Source organism: Poecilia reticulata, linkage group LG2 (genome assembly GCF_000633615.1).
Source record: "Poecilia reticulata strain Guanapo linkage group LG2, Guppy_female_1.0+MT, whole genome shotgun sequence".
NCBI classification, from domain to species: domain Eukaryota; kingdom Metazoa; phylum Chordata; class Actinopteri; order Cyprinodontiformes; family Poeciliidae; genus Poecilia; species Poecilia reticulata.
The window spans coordinates 33,301,846-33,321,531 of record NC_024332.1 but is presented as its reverse complement, the minus strand read 5'-3'; the positions used below and the strand labels follow the sequence as shown (position 1 = coordinate 33,321,531).

At 38.4% G+C, this 19,686-nt stretch overlaps 3 protein-coding genes, 1 long non-coding RNA gene and 1 other non-coding gene across 10 annotated transcripts in view; 2 read left to right on the top strand and 3 right to left on the bottom strand.

The window, feature by feature from the left end:
• Window positions 1–226: 226 nt before the first annotated feature.
• On the bottom strand, window positions 227–8,312 carry hce2l2 (high choriolytic enzyme 2-like 2). Of its 4 annotated transcripts, none has more exons than XM_017308072.1 (9): window positions 8,226–8,300; window positions 6,165–6,317; window positions 2,231–2,293; window positions 1,986–2,141; window positions 1,762–1,879; window positions 1,454–1,632; window positions 1,279–1,360; window positions 632–756; window positions 227–532 (listed from the first exon to the last, which is right to left on the bottom strand). In XM_017308072.1, the coding sequence occupies exons 2-9, from the start codon at window positions 6,256–6,258 to the stop codon at window positions 516–518; spliced, it is 834 nt and encodes a 277-aa protein (XP_017163561.1). In that variant the 5' UTR covers window positions 6,259–6,317; window positions 8,226–8,300; the 3' UTR covers window positions 227–515. The 4 variants fall into 4 exon arrangements, with proteins under 4 accessions (XP_017163561.1, XP_008402182.1, XP_008402185.1 ...); XM_008403960.2 differs by lacking the exons at window positions 6,165–6,317; window positions 8,226–8,300 and adding exons at window positions 2,407–2,449; window positions 2,541–2,681; XM_008403963.2 differs by lacking the exon at window positions 6,165–6,317 and having other exon boundaries at window positions 8,226–8,312.
• Window positions 4,214–6,393, top strand: LOC103461669 (uncharacterized). 3 transcript variants are annotated; one of them, XR_533169.2, is made up of 5 exons: window positions 4,214–4,967; window positions 5,765–5,783; window positions 5,889–6,026; window positions 6,102–6,223; window positions 6,303–6,393. It is a non-coding gene; the product is annotated as an uncharacterized LOC103461669 (long non-coding RNA). The 3 variants fall into 3 exon arrangements; XR_533168.2 differs by lacking the exon at window positions 5,765–5,783; XR_001777186.1 differs by having other exon boundaries at window positions 5,765–6,026.
• On the bottom strand, window positions 4,559–4,631 carry trnak-uuu (transfer RNA lysine (anticodon UUU)). Its single transcript has one exon. It is a non-coding gene; the product is annotated as a tRNA-Lys (tRNA).
• Window positions 7,399–13,643, top strand: ankzf1 (ankyrin repeat and zinc finger peptidyl tRNA hydrolase 1). The gene is made up of 17 exons (XM_008403959.2): window positions 7,399–7,490; window positions 7,728–7,826; window positions 8,181–8,319; window positions 9,137–9,237; window positions 9,326–9,428; window positions 9,841–10,052; window positions 10,131–10,243; window positions 10,329–10,482; window positions 11,201–11,423; window positions 11,518–11,616; window positions 11,697–11,879; window positions 11,958–12,113; window positions 12,206–12,482; window positions 12,857–12,968; window positions 13,048–13,215; window positions 13,294–13,364; window positions 13,456–13,643. Exons 3-17 carry the CDS (start codon window positions 8,208–8,210, stop codon window positions 13,580–13,582), a joined length of 2,211 nt encoding a protein of 736 aa, XP_008402181.1. The 5' UTR covers window positions 7,399–7,490; window positions 7,728–7,826; window positions 8,181–8,207; the 3' UTR covers window positions 13,583–13,643.
• A 56-nt stretch (window positions 13,644–13,699) lies between these two features.
• The window catches only part of glb1l (galactosidase, beta 1-like), an 8,840-nt gene continuing 2,853 nt past the window's right edge, over window positions 13,700–19,686 (bottom strand). The window contains exons 3-16 of the mRNA XM_008403964.2: window positions 19,493–19,643; window positions 18,160–18,220; window positions 17,986–18,080; window positions 17,730–17,910; window positions 17,587–17,645; window positions 17,383–17,504; window positions 16,576–16,616; window positions 16,386–16,504; window positions 15,604–15,678; window positions 15,439–15,528; window positions 15,201–15,314; window positions 14,936–15,067; window positions 14,620–14,847; window positions 13,700–14,102 (exon numbers count right to left, since the gene is read on the bottom strand). Of these exons, the coding sequence (XP_008402186.1) occupies window positions 13,899–14,102; window positions 14,620–14,847; window positions 14,936–15,067; window positions 15,201–15,314; window positions 15,439–15,528; window positions 15,604–15,678; window positions 16,386–16,504; window positions 16,576–16,616; window positions 17,383–17,504; window positions 17,587–17,645; window positions 17,730–17,910; window positions 17,986–18,080; window positions 18,160–18,220; window positions 19,493–19,643 (1,672 nt within the window). The 3' untranslated portion in view covers window positions 13,700–13,898. The remainder of the gene's footprint in view (window positions 14,103–14,619; window positions 14,848–14,935; window positions 15,068–15,200; window positions 15,315–15,438; window positions 15,529–15,603; window positions 15,679–16,385; window positions 16,505–16,575; window positions 16,617–17,382; window positions 17,505–17,586; window positions 17,646–17,729; window positions 17,911–17,985; window positions 18,081–18,159; window positions 18,221–19,492; window positions 19,644–19,686) is intronic.

Here is a 19,686-nt window from a genome sequence, read left to right as displayed (position 1 = left end):
TGGTAACAGTGAAATCTGCCACTTATGGTTGTCATATCAAAAAAATTATTGGAAAATAAAGCCAGGAGGAATTATTTCAGTATAAACTGGACTGGCTTTCTATTAGCCAGTATTTCTATTTGATTTCTATAATCAAATGAACTGCAGCTTTTTTTATTTAACGCCATCACCCAAAATCTTCAGCTACCTCAACATATTGCAATAATAATGATGCAATTAGTTTTTTTAAATTCTTTAACATCTTTATTGCAGGAAGTGAACAGGGATATTAAGTGACTAGTTAAACCAAGGCAATAACTTTCATTTCATCTTTCACTGTACAACAGCAAAGACATATGCCAATTCTGTCTACTAAAACATTAAATATAAAGTTAAATGTCTCACTCAAACAAATACAAGTTCAGCTACACAAAACAAGGCCTAAAATATTATGAGATTGTTTGAAGATGTTTCAGCAGCAGTTTATCACATCCGCTTTCAGAGGATTCCTGCTTCACCTCGTCTTGGTTCAGGTTCTAATCGTCATTCACGGCTGCAGAAAGAGACAAAATGAAGCACTATTTAGCTCATTTACCGATTTATATAGTAGCTCTGAAATTTATGCTGCTCGATATTTTTTTTCTGTACGAACCGCATTGATAAAGCCTGTTGATTTTCAGCTTGTCAAGGTGACTGAGAGACGATGCCTGGCCCAGCTTAATGTTCCTGCCGTTCTTTGGGACGATGGTTGGATCTCCGGCCATCGAATAAGCATACCTTAACATAGAAATATACAAATGCTGATAACATGCTGATAACAGAGAACAGCACCAGGTAAGACACTTCTTACTCGGGCTCTGCTTCGGGTGTGACAGGTATTCAAAGTGACAGCGGAAGGCATTGTCTTGAATTTGTGTGTGGTTGCTTTGGAAGCACTGTCTCTACCTGCAGTTCAACGTTTGTGCATCTACCCCAAATTCTGGAACATGCTTTGCTTCTGTACCACATTTATTCCATCCACTAAACCTTCTGTTAACATCTTCAACATGTTTGCTGTAAGCTGTCATAGCATAGACTAGAACATTTTAGTGATAAGAAGCATTGTTTTTGGTCTTATGTTCAATTTTTCTGAGAACTTGAATGTGTAATTATTCTATTTATTGCATGGGTTTCACATTTAGAATTTACTAAATTGAATAAATTACTAAAATAAAATATCTTTTTATGTTTTCTTACTCACAGATATTCACCTCAAGATAAGAATTAAATGCAGTTTTACACATAAAAAACACGACTTACATCCCAAAGTGCATAATCGAGCCAAAGTCATACGGCAGGTCCAGATTTTCTGTCTTAAACTTCTCAAAGTTTCTAAGCCGATCTGTCAAAGAAAAAAATGCATTACATTTTTTTATTTATTGTATTTGTTTGATGTGTGTGTGTGTTAAAGGTCACCAGTATGTTTTGATGTTACCTCTCCAAATGTTTGGCCACATGATGGTGACATAGTTGTCCCGGTCAATGCGGGACTGCTCATGCACAAAGCCTAGGGAATGCATAAACTCATGGGAAATCACTCCCATATCCATGCAGTCTGGATTCTGGAGCGAAAGGGTCTGTTTTCCTCCACGAGAGCCAAGGTAGGACCAACATCTTCATTTACAAATAAAAACATAGAGAAACAACGCTCTTTGATGTATATGTTTTGCATAAAAAATGAAATATTTTATTAAAATTATGGTATGATGTTGTAATATATGTATTTTTTTGGTCATAACTCACCCTGAGTTGGGCTGGATGTCGATGTAGTCTCTTTGGTGAGTTCGAGGAACAAAACGGATGCAGGTGCTGTCCTCTATGTTGTCCATTCCCTCCTTTATCAGTTTTGTCTCAATGTCAGCTGTTTATTTATTTAAAGGACGCACACAGGAGTAAGAAATATTACTAAAGAAGATTCTGTTAAAGCATGCTACAGTGTTAGAGGGTTTACCAAACCCTTAACTTACTGTAATCAGGTGAGAGTGTGTAGGCAACGTAGACGTGTCCATCCACAGATTTGGACCAGAGGCAGCTCCGGGCGAAGCAGATCTTTGAGCGCCTTCCAGTGGACACAGCGATATCTCCCTCTCTGAGGGTGGTGGAACCGTCGATGACGTGGGAACCTGAAGTAGAAATGATTAAGGACAAAATCAAAAATAGTAAACATTTTAAAATATGTTGCAAAATCTTTCAATTATTATAAAATACTCACCATGAAGTTCATTGGCTTTGATTATTTTATCCATTGCAGTGCCTTCTTTTTTTCCTTCAGGCTCTTGAAAGGAAGCATTAGTCAGTAAAGGTTCTGCCATTATTTCAGCTACATTCACAATAATCTTTTATTTTTATAAATATATATATATATATATATTATTATTAAAAAATTACCCCTGAAACCAATAGGTACCCATTTGGGACTGAGTAAAAATTTCTGCAAGAAAAAAAAAATACAAGAACCGAGCAGTAAGCAGATTTCTACATGTAAAACTCCCACTCTTACTTCCATTTCTCTGCATGTTTACCTGAGCGTTTGCAGCCAAGAGACAAGCTGAGAGCGCACACAGCAGGATAATCTGCTCCATCTTTTCCTGGCAGATCCTTCTTCAGTGTTGCCATTTGACCTGCACTAACACCCAGTTTTATAGGCCGCTGTCCGGAGATAATACCCATGATTATCCCAGGTAAATTACTGGGCTGCTGTTATTTGTTTGTCAGTGAGTTTAATCCCCTAATTAGTTTGACTTTTTTTTCAAAAACAACATCTTCAACGGGAGCATAATGTGAGGTCCTACACTGTTTAATAACAGTTCGACTGCAATTTAAATTAAACGGTCTAATGTTTGGCACTGGATCGGTACAATTTTAGGATTTAGATGGTGTGTATGTTCACCAGGACTACTGTTTTCCATTTTACTGAAACTAAGCTTACTCATGGTTCACATGCTATGTTATGCTGCTGATTTCACATTCTAACATATTCTTATCCACACGCTCTAATGCCTCTGAGACCAAATCTTTCTGCAGTAATAAGTATGCTTTCATACAACCAGGGTTACTGTATATCCAGACTCCAATGCATACACAATACAATTCCTGATTAGAGTTTGGGTTCATGTGTATATTTGGAGATCAGGACAATGTTGTTGTATTTTGCTAATTTCACAAAATTATTTCATTTGTTGTAAAACCATTTAAAATTGTTCAGCATTTAATAAACTGTTACTTTTTAATTCAGTGTCACATTACTAAGCTTACATATATTTTATTAGGATTGTGTGCAACAAATCAACACAAGTGGAGCGTAATTGCGAGATGTAAAAATCAAATAATTGTTTTCAATTTGTTTTTGACAAATAAGACTGTAAAACCACTTATTGCTGCCTTTAGAGCTGCAAATTATTTTTTTCCTTATTTTGTTAATTCTTCTTTGCAAAATAACTCAACCTTGCTCATTAAAATATGTGATAAGATGCCAGGCTTATTTTAATAAAATTCTGTTTAGATTATTTACCCCATGCTCTCCTTGTCACAAACCTTTAATATGACTTTTTTTGCCAATTCCAGAGCTGACTTGAAGGTTTGTTTGTCTCAATAAATCCAAAGTGATATATTTTGCACCCTAATGAACAAGAATTTCAGCTCAACATTATGAATGACAAATAGTGAAAATTAGCATAAAGGATGGGGATAACAAAGGCAACAAGAATTAGAACTCAAATTGCCATTTGAATTAGGTATTTAATTAGAAAATATTTGAGAATTGTTTCAAATCAATCATTGAAAAATATTTTAAACAATGGTTTAAGTTTGATATGTGTTTGATAAATAAAGAAAGGACTCTATTTAAGAAAAAAATTGGTTAATTTGTCTTCTAGCTGACTGGCTGATGCATTTCTAAGTTTGAACCTAATTGCATTTCAGTAATTTCACTTTTGTTTTAGAAACTGATTACATTTATTTTTTGCTGTTTGTATGAGATGTTAAGTAATTTCTACATATTTATTTTTATGCTTGTTTTATGCAGATTTGCAAATTCACATTTGCATTCCATCCATCCATCCATTTTCTTGACACCCTTGTCCCCTTTGTGGGGTCGGGAGGGTTGCTGGTGCCCATCTCCAGCTAACGTTTCGGGCGAGAGGCGGGGTTCACCCTGGACAGGTCGCCAGTCTGTCGTAGGGCACATTTGCATTCTTATTTAGGTTATACTGCCTGTGTGTCATTTACTTGCATTTTATTGTTTGGTGTATGCTGCTGTGAAGCCTGGATTTCCCCACTGTTGGATCAATAAAGTCTCAAGTAAAGTACTTTTTCTATTTCTATTTTTAAATGACTATTTTAATTCAGCATTTATAGTTGTGGAACACCTTGCTGTCTCAATAATTTGAATAATAAGAGAGACCATTAAATTATGTCATGATAATGAAGTCACAACGAGGAAAGACGGTGATTTCAACAGCAGTTTAAAGCAAAAATAAATAGACAGATTGGGGAATTGGCCACAGCAATAACAAATTTTGGAAGGAAAAATTAAAAACTCCGCCCGAACAGGGACTTGAACCCTGGACCCTCAGATTAAAAGTCTGATGCTCTACCGACTGAGCTATCCGGGCTCTGCATTCCAGAGGCGGAAGCACCCTTTATAAGGCAGAACCATACGTCACACGTTAACACCTTTTATTGTTGTACGGCGAAACAACACCTCGACTGCAATGACAGCATTTTCTGACCGTACATTTTTCCAAGAGAAAAATACATCTGTACGTTGACTTGGTGTAAAATTTAAGGTTGATAAGGCGTTCAACACGAAAATTGTTTGAGAAAAAAAACACATACGCTTTTCTCTTGTAACAAATTAAGGACCTGGCGCGTGCTATCAGTGAAACCACTCAGAAACTGGAGGAGGTGCGGCAGGAAAGACTACGTCTCGAGGAGGAAACCGCTCGCTGGTATTGACTTTGTGCACCGCATCATTCGCGTTTAAATAAATTTTCTTAAAAGTATGCATACAGAAAAGTACCTTGATCATGTCATTGCTAAAGGTTGCATGCCATAGGTCCATAAACGATACGTCAGTTTATCAGCCATATTGTTGATTGCAAGTTAATATTGGAAAATGATAAAACTATGGTTTGAATCGGCATCTTTCGTTTCTCTCCGACTAATTGTGGTTGTTTTTAAAATAGAAATATTTTTTCATTGCATGGGACATAAGACAGAAAAAGTTTATCTGAAACACAATGTACTAAAAATTCAGTTCAAATTCAAAAGTGCTTTACTGAAATTAAATGTTTTCGAAACTCGTATTAATTAAAAATTCTCCAGAGTTATTGTGGTGATGGCTATGGACAAGAAACGTCAGTTCTGACTAAAGACACTTTTTTTCCTCCCCTAAGACAGTCTCATGAAGAGGATGGTCAGGGTCATAAAATGACTTGAATCTCTCAGGGTGTCTAGGGATTTGGATGTGATCCTTAGACACAAAAATGCTCTGGCACTTCTATGGTATCAGTATATTTTATTAGGGTTGTAATTTGTCTTTTTTATAAATAGAAAAATTCAGTTTTCCTTGTGCTTTCCCCCACACTATCTTTTACTTGCTCTTTGGCTGGCTGACTCTGTCACTCTCCTTATTAGATGTAACAAAATCTACCTACTAAAGTGATTGCTGCATTACGAGGTGACCTTAAAATCCACATAAATGGTAGAAGATCAGTAAAACAGTTGTTTTTTTGTTTTTTTCCAGAGTCTGCTGATCAGGCAAAGTAATGAAGCACAGCAGGGTCCTGGTTTTATAGCTTCAAACATTTTAAGTCTTTGTGTAATTACTCAGCCCTCACCTGGGTTTTGATCTCTGTTCTCATCTGCAGCAAAAAAGAAACTGAGCAGAGAATGAAGTTTATGATGGAAAATGGTGCAATAGGTAATGCATTGCACCAACTAGGCAAGCTCCTATCAAAGGAAAAGCATCTCTCAGAACATCTGGATCAACAGGCTGCCTCACACAGGTAACTAGACATGCTGTTTGCTGTAAGAAAAAACCCATAAGTAACAAACGGACACCATGTTTACTATATTTTCAGAAATAAAATTTGTATTTTGGAGGAGCAGCTCAAGAGTGCCTCAAGTAAGGTCCAAAGTCTTACTGCTGAAATCCTGGAGGTGGAAGATCGCTTGGCAGAGCTCAAAGCTTGTGACGGTGCAGGTATTAGAAGGTTTCAGGCTGTTTATTTTCTGCATGTGGATATATCTGATAGAAAGTGTTGTCCTTTTCTTGTTTACAGGACAAGCTTCAAGTCCTGTGGCAACCAGAAAGTCAAAAAGAAAAACAATAAAAAAGTAAATTGTTTCCAGGGACAGTTATTTTCTTTTAATTGTACTCAGTAATTAGCTGTCTCTCTTTTTTTWAAAAATGAAACCAATAAAGTCTTTATTTCCACCAAACTACTTCTTTATTCCACCTTTACACGATGTTAGTTGTTTGTACAGCGGGCTTTTCTGGAAATTGTTTTCTGAAATAAAACTCCAAATCCAGATTTAAAGTGTGACAAGGCCACAGAGTTCATGAAAGCATAGGCTATATATGGAGGTGTTGCCCATTAAAAAAAGAATTTTTTTTTTTTACATTTAGAAATTGATATGTGTCCACTTATTGGTTCTAACAAGTTAATTCTAAAACTGATGTGCATGAAATTGTCTAGTTTTCCCCTCACGAAAAGGGGTGGAAAGTGTTTTCACAATTTGTGAATGTTCAAAAAATACAAACCTACCAAAGTTTTCACACATCTTCCATAACTCATAAACTGAATTGGATGCACTTTATTTCCACTAATAATCCTTGTGATTTACAACTTGATAATTTAATTAAACCTGTGTAAAGTTTTGCAGTTGACAGAGCAGAAACCAAACCTGAAGTCAAAGAAATTGTAGGTCACAGACCTCCAATAAGGGCTTTATGGTTGAGTGGCCAGGTGGGAGCCAGTCATTATCAAATGGCAGATGGTAGTGAAATACATAGTCATACTCACTAGTGCTAGGAAAAACCTGGCACCACATCATTATGAAGTACTATTTTAGAATAAGTCTAATATGACAAAAATGTATCTGTGGATTATTTTTGTACATATCATAGCTAAATTAAATGCTAAAAAATGCTAATTGGAAAGCTGAAATATCAAAGTGCAATGCTACTTAAAAAGCTAGAAGTTGGTGCTTGCAAAGCAGCTAATCCAGGTATGCCATTAATTTTCCTTGGCGCTGATTGGCTGTACCCCTAAAAGCTGTGATAAGGAAGTCAATGTACATTGGCTATTAATGCTTGTTTAGACAATAACATTATATTATATCCAAGTCTCTTTCATAAGTGTTATTCTTATTATTCTTAGCTGTAAGAGGGCCCTGAAGTGTACTTCTGTTAAGGCCTCAGAATTTTGTACTGGTCCTGTTTGGACCTATATTCAGGAGGAAAACCGGTAGGTTTTGTGCCCTTCTGTCTTAAGTTCAGTCAGGTTTAAGGGTTTGGAGTAATAAATACCAAAGCAATACCGGTGTCACGTACTGGAAATCGCTTATATATGTAAAAATTAATTGAAATTTAAATATTAACTTTTTTGGAAATATCATTATATGCTTAAAAATTAAATTGCTATTGATTTACTGTGCCTTTGTATAGTGTTTCCTTCTGTATGTCAGCAACCTTTGCTCCGCAGATACCAGCACAACTGCTGCCGCGCCGCATAATTGACACTCCTGAGCTTCCGTAGTCGGTTGGAGGAAGCACAACATTTTCTGACCGCCTTCCTTTTATGGTGAGTTGCTATTTATTTTTAGGTCATTTTTATTAATTACTTCTACAGACGCTAAAGCTTTGTTTGAAGAGTTAAAACTATTTAGAAGTCGTGTTTCATTTTGAAGAGAAAATAAACCAGCTGTCATTTCTACACGTGTCGTTAGCAGGACACATTGTCAAATAATTGCAACGGCAGCTTAAAAAAAACACAATTAAAGATTAGTTTACACTTTGTTTTCGGATCGTAGAGTGCATGTTCTCATTACTGCATACACCAAGAATCGAATGGCTAACAGTAAGCTACCTCTGTATCTGTGTACTGTATTTTTAAAAGACTAACCTGGTTTATATTTTGTCTGCTTTTTTCTATCAGAACAGAAAATATATATATATATAAACAATGACAACGTGTACCGACCTCCGCTCCATCTTCGACTTGTGCTCAAACGAAGAAGCTTTTAAGCTGAGGGAGGTAAACTCTGCCCTGAAGGAGACTGGATCATCCACAGACTGTAAGTATGAGCTGTACAAGTGAAGCTCTCTAAGTTAGAATACCAGCAAGGAGTTGATTTACAGTATTATAATTCAAACAGTAAAACTGACATCAAATATTAATTAATTATTTCACAGTTCAATATATTTCAAGGGCAGTCCTGTTAATTTTGATGACTATAGCTCAAAGTTACTGAAAAGCCAAAAATAAGTTGGTCAGAAAATTAGAGCACTATGCTGGAGTTGCAAAAATACTGTTTAATTAAGAAATGTTAAAGTTCTGACATCACAAGCAAAAAGAGAACTGCTGACTTGACTGTTGACTAGCAGACAGTAATTAACACCCTTCACAAGGAGGGCAAGTCACAATAGGTCAGTGCCAAAGAAGATGGTTGTAGCAAACACATTAAATAGAAAGTTGAGTAGAAGGAAAATGTTTACTTTTTGAGAGAATTGAGAGTAACAAGCCCTGGATTGTAACTTGCCAGAAGCTTCTTTTGTGGGCTAAGGAGGATAAAGACTGTTGCTTTGTGGTCCAAAGTCCTCTTTTCAGATTTACAAAATTTTACATTTTGTTTAGAAATCAAGGTCCCAAAGTCTGGAGGAAACATGGAGAGGCTCATAATCCAGCTTGCTTGAGAACCAGTGTAAAGTGTTCACAGTCAGTGATAATGTGGTGGTTCCAACTCACATGGCACTTTATGCTTTATGAATAGAATTTTAAAAAATAATAGAATTCCAATGACATTCTATTTTATTGCTATACTCTGCATCTTGTGCATTACGACAGTGAGAATTTTCTTGTTCATTTAATTTCTAGTTTATGTCACTTTGCAGGTGTGAAAATTGGAGGTCCAGATGACGACTGGAAGAGAGAGGTGTCAGACAAAATGGCCTGCTCAGCCTGCAAATGTTCCTTTGATAACAGAGAGGAACAGGTGACCCCATCCGGTTAAACACTCTATGAAACAGATGTGTGTGTGGTTGAGGAACACCAGTTTATAGTGGGTTGTGTTTGTTTTGCAGAGGGAGCACTACAAGCTTGACTGGCATCGGTTTAATTTGAGACAAAAGATGGCAGGATCGCCTCCCATCACAGCAGAGGAGTTTGAGAAAAAAACCAGAGCCGGTGCGGAAACAATGGTGCTCTGATGGAAAGCTGTTTGTGTAAATATTAGAAATCCTTTTTATCAAATGTCATTTTCACCCACTAGCTCTCAACAAGTTGCACTAGTTTACTAGAATCGCTGAAAAAGCTTCAGGTAGTCAGCACTGCTGGTGGACTAGTTAACAGTGACAGTTCTGTTATTTCTTTTGATAACCAAATTAAATCCAAAACTGCTTAAAATTATGAATTTATTCACTAAGAATAAAAGCTGTCCAGTCAAATCTGGTTTTATATGCAAGAGCAACTGTGTAGCTAGAGCAGAAAAAAACATGGCTAATATAAAGGATGTCTAATATTTACACAATCAGCTTCCCAAAATGTGGAGGTTTTTAGAAGGAAAAAGGAAAATCTAATTGTTTCTTTGACTTCGCAGGAGACCTGTCGAGTATCTCAGGGTCTGAGTCTGACTCTGATGAGGAGGACACGGACAGTGACGACAGAGGAACCGGGAGTAACATCACCGGAACAGACAACGAGAGTTCGGCTGAGCCTAGTGCAACAACTGGGCGGCTCCACAGTAAGGTGGTGTTTCAGAACTCCGCAGGAGAATATCTGTCCATCTATCACTGTGCGCTTATGGGAAAGGTGAGGCTCAGCAGGTACGCCTCATGTTGGGATCCCTCTTCTCTACTTCTGCTTATTTATTTCAGTTTCTTATTTCAGGCAGATTCTGATGAGCACAACATAATTTCCTCTCTGAAGACTGTGAATCAGAAAACTGTCTGGGTCATATTAATGACGGGTGGCGGACATTTTGCTGGAGCCATCTTCGAAGGGTTTGTTCTTCTTTCAGATCACTGTAATTATAACAGACGGCTAAACTGTCCGTTGTCAAATTATCGCGACGTATTTGTGTTTTAGGAAACAAGTTCTCCATCACAAGACTTTCCATCGATACACGGTTCGAGCAAAGAGAGGCACTGCCCAAGGACTGCGAGATTCCCAGAACCGCAGCCACATGGCGAAATCTGCAGGAGCGACTCTGAGGAGATACAACGAGGCAGCGCTCGTTAAGGCAAGATTACACAGCATTCATCTGCCTCATTACTTTGCCTTTAGAGTAACAAAGTAAAGTTATTAAGCTCATGGCTCTTAACCATCACAATAACAAGCCATATGCAGTTTTTATTTTACCTTTTAGCTCAAATTCAGATAATTCTTTATCACTGAGTTTGTATTGAACAAATCTTAGGTATTTGCTGTTTTTGTTCAGATATATTTGTTTTGCAGGGGGAACATATCCTGACATTTTTAATCTAGAGTTAATTTTTTTTGTAAAACAGTGTTAAAATAACTCAAAACTTGAATCTGAACATTATCCAGGCTAGAACTTTTGAAGCTGCTGTTATCCCTGTTGCTTTTGCACGTTTTTCTACCTCACTTTTTCCCTCCACCTAACTTTGCTTTAAAATACTTTGATGCAACACTCTGTAAACAGCCTGCTTCTTTAGCAATGACATTATGGCTTTTTCTTCTCGTTGAAACGGTTGGTGACTGTCTGGTGAATGTTCTGTTCAGTCAGCAACCTTCCCTATAATTCTGAAGGTATTTCTTTGTTTAAAAATCCTTTTTTATTGGCCATATATGATATTTAGATTTTCAGAAACTTATTATTAAGATATAGTCCATAATAATCAAACTAACCTTTGAACTGTATCGCCCTGTTTGTAATGGATCTAAGTGAGTTTCAGTTTTTAACAGAGATTATCCAGAGCTTCCCTAACTCCCTGCAGGACATTCAGGATCTTCTGCTAACCTGGGCTGAACACTTGAACAGGGCCTCTGCCGTGTTTGTTCGAGCTCCCAGCTACAACAAGACCATCTTCTTTGGAGGCCGCGGGGGTCCCCTCCAAAAAAATGATCCCCGGATCCGCTCACTTCCCATCGCCACGCGCAGGGCGACGTTTCGGGAAGTGCAGCGGGTGCACGAGGTCCTCTCTACTGTCCAGGTGTATGGTGTGTTTAAATACATGTTTAGAGCAGTAGCATGTTGTCTATTTATGTAAATCTAGGAGGTAATTATTGAATAATGCTAACTATGACTGTGCAGGGAAAGACGCGGACATGTCGGCTGTTTTTAGTCCGTCTAAGACGGCATGGAAGAAGAAGCCCAAAGCTGCAGCACAGAAAATCACAGGTGAAGATAAAGGTACGTTTTAATCCTGAACGCCTCTCTGAGAAGAACTGTGTTGCTATGCTGAGCAATAATATTCAATTTGTTTAACACAGATGTATTGCTGGCACCAAGGGAAGAAAATAATGAAAGCTCAGATGAAGAGGGAGAGGATATCCAGCTGGAGATGGTGGAGCTCACGATAGGAACCCTGGACCTCAGAGAGCATGAAATGCATCCCTCCAGGCGGAGGAAGAGGAGGAAGAAAAAGAAAGAGCAAGGCAAACTTCATAATCAAGGTTGGTCTAGTTCAGTCTAAGTACCAGAGAAATATTCATAACATGGCTGACATAAACCCCCATATTCAACTGAAACAGGAAGCACGAATGCTGGAGCAAGTGAGCTAGAAGACGTGGCGCCTGAGGCTACACCTGCAGAAGAAGAAGAGGAGGAGGAGGAGACGCCAACGCCTCACCAGGAACAATCTGTAAAAACAAGGAAGAAGAAACCACAGGGGCAAAAACAACAAGATGGTGAGCACAGATGCTTAAATTTGTCTGTTATAGCATCATTTCTTCAGAAGTGCTCTGAAGTGGTCGTTAAATCTGTTATTTTATCTCTCTAGAAGCCGTYGATGAGTCAGTTGATTACAGCCTGAGGGATGCTCTGTTTACTGCATGCAAAGTTGGAGATGTAGGCGCTCTCTGCAGTCTCCTTCAGCTACCTCAGGAAACGATGGACCATCCTGAAAAGATGGAGGAAAATATCTCTACAGCCCCTTCAAGCATCCTGAATAAACCCATCGACTCATCAGGGTTTTCTTTGCTGCATGTCGCCGCAGCAGCTGCACAGAAGGCCGTCGTCTGGCTGCTCCTACATGCAGGAGCAGATCCTGCATGCAGGTATCAGCCACTCTGTAGTCCCATGCAGTACTTTGAGAAGAGAAAATCACTTATTTTTATTTCAACAATGAAGGAAAAACAAATTATCAATGAGACAAACCTCAAGTCTTGACAAAATTTAAAAGTTATCAATTAAGTAGAAATCAGAGCAAAAAGCCGTCAACTTTTTCAAGAAATTCAGATTTTTGTCTTTTAAATAATGGAGTAAAATTGAAAGTTTGAAAACTTAAACTCTTTTCCTGGTGTATTAATTCAAAATTCTCCAAATTTGAAACAACATTTCAGGCTTTTCAAGTCTCCATGGGAAGTCTGATAAAATAAATTGAAGTTTGTGGCTGTAGCCCATTCACTAACTTTGCAATATCTCTTCACAGGGATAACAAAAGCCAGACGCCGTATACCGTCGCCCCCGACAAAGACACCAGGAACGTCTTTCGTAAATACATGGGTGAGAACCCTGATAAGTATGACTACAGCAAGGCACAGGTGAGAATAAACTGCCTGACTGTGAATTTCATCAAATTGAAGCGGTGAAGCTTACGGTTTCCCCGCTGTGCAACTCCAGGTTCCTGGGCCTCTAACTGCAGAGACTGAATCCAAAAAGGTGGAGAAGAAAAAGGCCCAAAGAGCTCAGCGAAGGCAGCGGGAGAAAGAGCAGAAGGAGGAAAAGAAGAAACAGGAGTTGGAGGCAGAGGAGAAGAAAAGGTTTGCATCTCTGACAGATCGGGAGAAGGTGAGAAAACACGCCGTTAAGCTGGGATTTCAATAAAAGCACTGTGGATGTGTCATTGTTTTTGCTCTTTGATCATAGAGAGCGCTGGCAGCAGAGAAAAGGTTGGCAGAACAAGCGGTTGCATCAGGGGTCAGCCTCTCTAATGTCCAGTGAGTCCCCTAAAGATGAAGATTTCCAGGTTTTGATGGGCGTATATTCAGGGTTCTCTGATATTTGGTGACATTTTCTTCTCTTCAACAGGAGGTGCTGGTCGTGTGGAGAATCTCTGCTCGGGAAAATTCCATTTAACTACCTGGAGTATTCATTCTGCACTCCACGATGCGTTCAAGCTCATCGGAAAGCAAATGCTCCTCCAAACAAGTCCTAATGCGTTTTGGGGAAAAATGAATCTAGGTGAAGGGAAATTAAAAGTAAAAGGCTTCTCAAGATTTTTTTCTCTTTTTTATTTTTGGTAGCAACACAAATTTTGATTTTTGTAAAATTATTCAAGATAATTTAATAAACACACTTAAAAAAAATCAAATTATTATACAAGGCATTTACATAATATGCTGCTAAGAAACTCTGTAGGATGAAAATAAAGCTGATTGATTAAATATTAGGACCAAAGTTAAAGAACCAGACAGGGGAGCGAATGAAGAATTGGCAGCAGTAAAGCAAGAATTATTTGCTCATGTTATTAGTCAGGATTTCCCAGCAGTGGCATTGAGCTGAGGCCGGTCCATAAAAACAATCCGCAGGTGTGCTGGGGCTCCCTCCAGTTCCAGTAACGTGATGTTGTTGGGCAGACTGGTGCTGAGCAGGGGCCCGGGGACGTACAGAGTCTGCTGGGGGCCCCTCCCTGGCCAGTATCGTCCCAAATTCACCCCATTAATCCAAACCTGGCCCTGATTAGAAACAAGCACTTCACTTATTATTCTCACAAAAACAGCCTATAAAAACACTTATTAAGCCCTGGTAGAGATGCATAAAAAGCCTTAAAATAAATGTATTTTTTAAAATTGCAGTAGCATTATCTCGCACTGAAAAAATAAAATCCAACCAATGATCTGACTGTATTTAGTAGAGAAATAATCTTACGTTAAATACTTTATTTTTCCAAAAATCCCTGTGCCCTTGTATGTTTGATGCTTTGTTCAGCTGTGTTTTGGGAAAAGGACAGCTATGGATGAAGGTTTGTGGTTGGTAAAGTTTTAGGTGGTTGTTGGACTAAAAGGCCCAAAAAATGTTCAGTTTTTCTTTATTTAAAATGTTGTGGTATACAAGCATTTTTATTGAGTCAGATAAAAAGTAGTGCAATGGCAACATAATCAGCACCAAAGGGAAATATCTCCAAACTTTCAGCGACAAGGCTATTTTAAGGCTTTATACACGTCTGTACCAGAGGAGCCAATGATGAATTACCTTTGTCCATTCAATGAGCTTGAGAAAAGTATCCCATGCTAGTCCGTTAGGTTGTAAGGTCCCCGTGTAAAGGGTGGGTCCAGCTGAAGGTTCTCTTCGTGGGGACGTGAAGGACGTCCGACTGTTTGAATGAGGCCATCCTCTTGAAATGGCTCCATCAATGTCCAATGGGTAGATCTTCCAGTCCGTCAGTACATCTTTACCTAAGATCAAGTTGCTCACCAGGCCCTAAAACACAGAAATACTGTTGGCAAGAGATCCATAGTTTCTGTGTGTATAGTTTGACTGACGTTGGTCATATTTAATGTTGCCTTGCCTTATAATCGTTGATCTTGCTGCCAAAGTTAACTCTGCCCATGTTTTCAACTAGAATATCCAACATGTCCCCCTGTTTTCCTGTAACGTTCATCACGAGTGCAGTATCTCTCTGCAACAATCCCTGGAAAACCTGTTTGAACACATTCACATTAGCTTCCAAAAGGACAACACTATACTTAGATTTATAATGTTGATCTGTATTTTCCCCACTGACCTGGAAACCTGGAGGGCTAGACAAACAAAAGTTCACAGAAAGCTCTTACCCCATTGACTGACACATAAGCGCGGTCATGAACCCCATTCAGAGGCGATATAAGTGGCGTGGGCTCTGTGAGGTCGTGGGGCAGCGTGGTCCGGTACAGCATGTACCCATAGTACTGGACACAATGGACATGACAGGTTGCAGACACAACAGTCTAGAAGTTTTCTCTATTTCAAGAGGTCTACTGTCTCTATGCTGCTAGCCTTTTCTCTGTTGTTGACTTCAGAGCAGCACCGTACCTGTTTCATCTCTTCAAACGTCAGAGGATACTTGGATTGGACCGGCCCAAGAGGAGAAATTGTATCTAGCAAACTGCTAATGTTTCCAATCTGTAAAAATAGATCATGAGTGACTCAAACTGTTTAAAATGTGTTTTGGCCAAAACCTTGATTAAATTTTACTACCTTTTCCAGCGTAACAAAGCCATAGGCAAACTTAGGAGTTGCTGGCGGCATGGGACCGGCGGGGATGTCTCTAAACTAATGATAAACAATGATTTGTTACTTTCTCCAAAATTAATCGGGACATCTCAACAAATCAGAATATCACTCAAAAGCTAGTTTATTCARGTAATTCAGTTCAAAAACTAATACTCAAAGAGTGCTATACAGTAAGAGTTTATTTCTACTCATTTTGATGATGGCTTAAAGCGAAAATTCAGCTTTTCATACATAGATTAGAATATTAGACAATTATGTAATCATGGAAAAGCTGCTGACTTTACATTTTTACAGTAGACCGTTATTGACAACCTCTACTTGTAGGGTAAGTCTCAAAAGATCGCTGCTAAAGACACGTTCTATACACACAGCAATATAATTATGCATATAAATGGAAAAGCTGTGTGGAAGAAAAAAACTAATGTTGAGAAAGTTTTGTGAAGCACAGCYTGTTAAATAATGATGCAGTATTTCATGCAGTATGTCATGTACTCGAGTACATGGGCATACTTTACCAAGACGCTGTATTAAAAATATATTTTTTATTGGCATAATGTAACATTCAAAATGCTGACAGTGAATGTTGGGTTTTCATTAAGTTATCTTCAGGGTCAGTTAACGACTGAAATGTATTAGTGTGCAACTAACTAAATAAGAGTTTCACATTTTGAGATAAAATAAACTCTTTGATTATCTAATTTATTGAGAATTACTTGTAACTTGTTTGGTTATTCCATCACTGTCACCTGCTTTATGACATCTCTGATGGCCAACAGCTTCTCTGTGGGGTCTCCTGCCTCAGTCAGCGGAGCRTCGTAATCGTAGCTCGTCACCACGGAGCGGAACCTGCTGTCATGATCAGCACCTTTACAAGARGAGCGAGCCTTTACAGGAGATCGCCACACTAATGTTAAAAACCATGAAAAAGGTGTTTACCATTCCAGTAGCCAAAGTTAGTCCCGCCTTCAAACATGTACCTGAGAGGAAAGACGGGTAGAGAACATGAGTTCTGAGAAAGRTATCATTAGTAAAAGCTGTGAGGTTCTGTCTCTATCTTCGTACCAATCTTAACTCAGGTTGGTGGAAGATGAGCAGCATTCAGGCATTAAAAACTTCCTCAGGGGACATAAAAAATTGTTCAAGGAATAAATTTTACTCAGCTTCTTGGCATTTCAGTAAACTTTAAAAAAAAATCCTCAGGGGTATTTTAGTATCCAATTTTAGTATTGAATAGTAAATGATCAATTTGGGGATWAAGCAGCCTTTTAGTCTGTGACTTACTTTCACATACCATTGATCTACTTTTTAGGTCTAAAATATTTATCCTCCACTGGTCACCTTCAAGACCTGGTATAAAGACTGGATAGAAAATAAGTAGGAAAGTAGCAAAATACAAATGTTTTAATACCCACAAAAAGCCTGGAGAAGTGTTGATTAATGACACTTGGWTAAMAAGAAAGTTTTAGTAGTTGGAAGCAAAGGAGATAGTCACTGGGAATAGTCCAACAATACTTTATCACATCCAGATATGTGCCTCTAGCTGAAAACGAGCTTTTCTCATTATTTTCTAAAACTCTATGCCCTGAAGAATGTAAATCAAATACCTAAAAGTACATAATTGGCCTGGGCTCTCTACTAGAAGACACATACAGTATAATCACTTTCAATGCCTCGGTCTGCTGACTAATCAAATATGTGTAGAGGGAAGGAAAGCTGGAATCCTGGGAGTTCAAGGAGACATACATGTTGACGCTGGCCCCCATGGTTAGCATTTCTTCAAGCACTCTGCTGACCTTCTGAGCTCCAACCATGGCATGCTGATCTCCCCAGTGGTCCAACCAGCCTGTGTAGAACTCTGAGTTCACCTGCAAGACATCTAAACAGGTTACATCCATAAAACATCACCAGGTCAGAAGATGATGATGGACGSACTGGTGTGCAACAAACCAGGGGTCCTTGAGGCTCGAATCTTCTCTGGCGCTTGAAGGCTACAGTTATGTTGGTGTCTGAGGGAAATCAGGTAAACAATGAATRACGCGACTTATCTGYATGAAGCTGCGWYTTCCGTTACACAGTCACATACCACCAACCTGTGCCAAAGTCCACCGTGGCATACAAGCCATCCAATGACCCACATGTCATCTCCTTGTCTGTGTTTCCATCGGTGGTGAAGAGAACGACTTCCTCGCCCAGAAAGAAGCGGAACAGCGTCCGCAGGTGACGCATGTAGTTGTAGTCACAGGCGAAGTAGCTTCCATATTCGTTCTCAACCTGCCATTGAAGTTGATTCATTATTACCTGCAATTACGTGCTAGAGATTATCGGTATTTACCCGAGTCATTTTACCTGGACAGTGATGATGTTGCCGCCGTTGATGTAGAGCCATGGTTTAATTTTGGGGAGGAGGACAGCAAGCCAACTGCTGACTGCCTCTAAGTAATCTGGTACAGGAGAAGGCATATTAATTGTGCATAAATATATTCGTGAAAACAGCATATTGGTATATTGGTGTCTGATTACCTGCATCTGCTGAGCGAAGTATGATGTTTGGTTTCTGAAGAAGCCATGCTGGTAATCCACCCTGGAACACAGGTTTAGTAAAGACATTTAGTTTTTGGAAAATTATTTGTCGATCACAGATCAGATCAAGGTCTTCACCTGAAGTCAGTGGCGTTCCTCGGGGATCTGTTGTAAACTCTTTTCTCTTTATTCTTTATTCTCTATATCCTGAGTGTGGTCTCGTTTTTAAGAAACACATTTTCATATATGTACTGATAACATGTACTACAAAATCTAATTCCACTCTCCCATCTTGCTCACACATGTGGTGTCTATGTGAAAATAAATCAAGGTGATCTGGTAACACATTTGTTTTTGGATCAGCCTGTTAACTATTCTCTTAACCCCTCTTCCCAAGAACTTAGATGTCTTTTTTGATAGCACTTATAATTTGAAAAGCAGGTCAGTCCAGTTTGCATACTTCCATGTTGCAGTTAACAATGCTTCTATTCTTGTGAATGCTCTGACTGCTTTTCTGATTGGCTGCTGCTAAACTTTCCTCTTTGGTTTTCAACTTCTGCATAGACTTCACCTGATACAACTATTTTGATCTCTTTTATTTTTTATGTTATATTGACTTTCCACACTTTCTTACTGTTTATTACCAACTTTAAATCTAATCTTTTTTTTTCAGTCTCTACTCCTGAGTGCAATAGAGAATCTGTGACATTATGGACATTTTTTTGCACAGTTTTGTTTTTCTTTTTGTGAAAAAAATACTCTCAAATTAAAGACTGGTGTACTCAAACGTTAATGCAAAATTTCTCTGAATGTAATTGAATGATAACACCAGAAGGACATAGATTTATGCCTATTTGTTTGGAAAACATCTTTGAGATTACAGTTTTTATAAATGTTAAATCTTAGATGTATTTAAATTGGCTGGATGTACAAAATAGATTAAAATAGGAGTCTGTCACAGTAATAAAGTTTGACTTTGTACATTTGTTTTTTTTACATTAATGACATCTTCTATCATCCAGTGTGTCACTGTACTGTGACACATGTTGCAGGTTATTTTTGTTCTTCCTTTTGTGTTCTTTTTTTTAACAGGCTCTTGGAGTGAAAGACATACATTTACAGTTTTGATATGGTTTGTTGGTTGGAACAATAACTTGACAGAAGGATTGTCTTGTTTTTCTTTGATATTGTCACTTTCACAATGCTGCTTTAAATGTTTGTTACACTGTATTATCTGTATAATTTAGGTCTTGTTGTGCAATTTAGTTGCTCCCTTTTTAGCCTGTGATGTCAAAGACTAAATATACTACATGACCAAAGTTACTTAAATTACCATTTCCCATTCTGCACAGATGTACGGTCCTGGACGCAGAATGACCAGGAGGCCTGTCTGGTTGGCCAGATTCAGAAAATGCACCAAATCTCTGTCTCCTGTGAAGTTGTGGACTCCCTGAACTGGTTCATGGAAGTTCCAGGGGACATATCTGAGAACACAAGGCGGGAATTAACAGTTTATATATATATATA

What these genes read in the sequence shown, in the direction of transcription:
- hce2l2 (XM_017308071.1), bottom strand. Translation starts at nt 2,524, where the DNA reads ATGGAAGTAAGAGTGGGAGTTTTACATGTAGAAATCTGCTTACTGCTC. An exon ending in GGTACCTATTGGTTTCAGGG is followed by an intron (nt 2,294 to 2,406) that starts GTAATTTTTTAA and finishes CTTCCTTTCAAG; the next exon opens with AGCCTGAAGGAAAAAAAGAA. An exon ending in CAAAGCCAATGAACTTCATG is followed by an intron (nt 2,142 to 2,230) that starts GTGAGTATTTTA and finishes TTTCTACTTCAG; the next exon opens with GTTCCCACGTCATCGACGGT.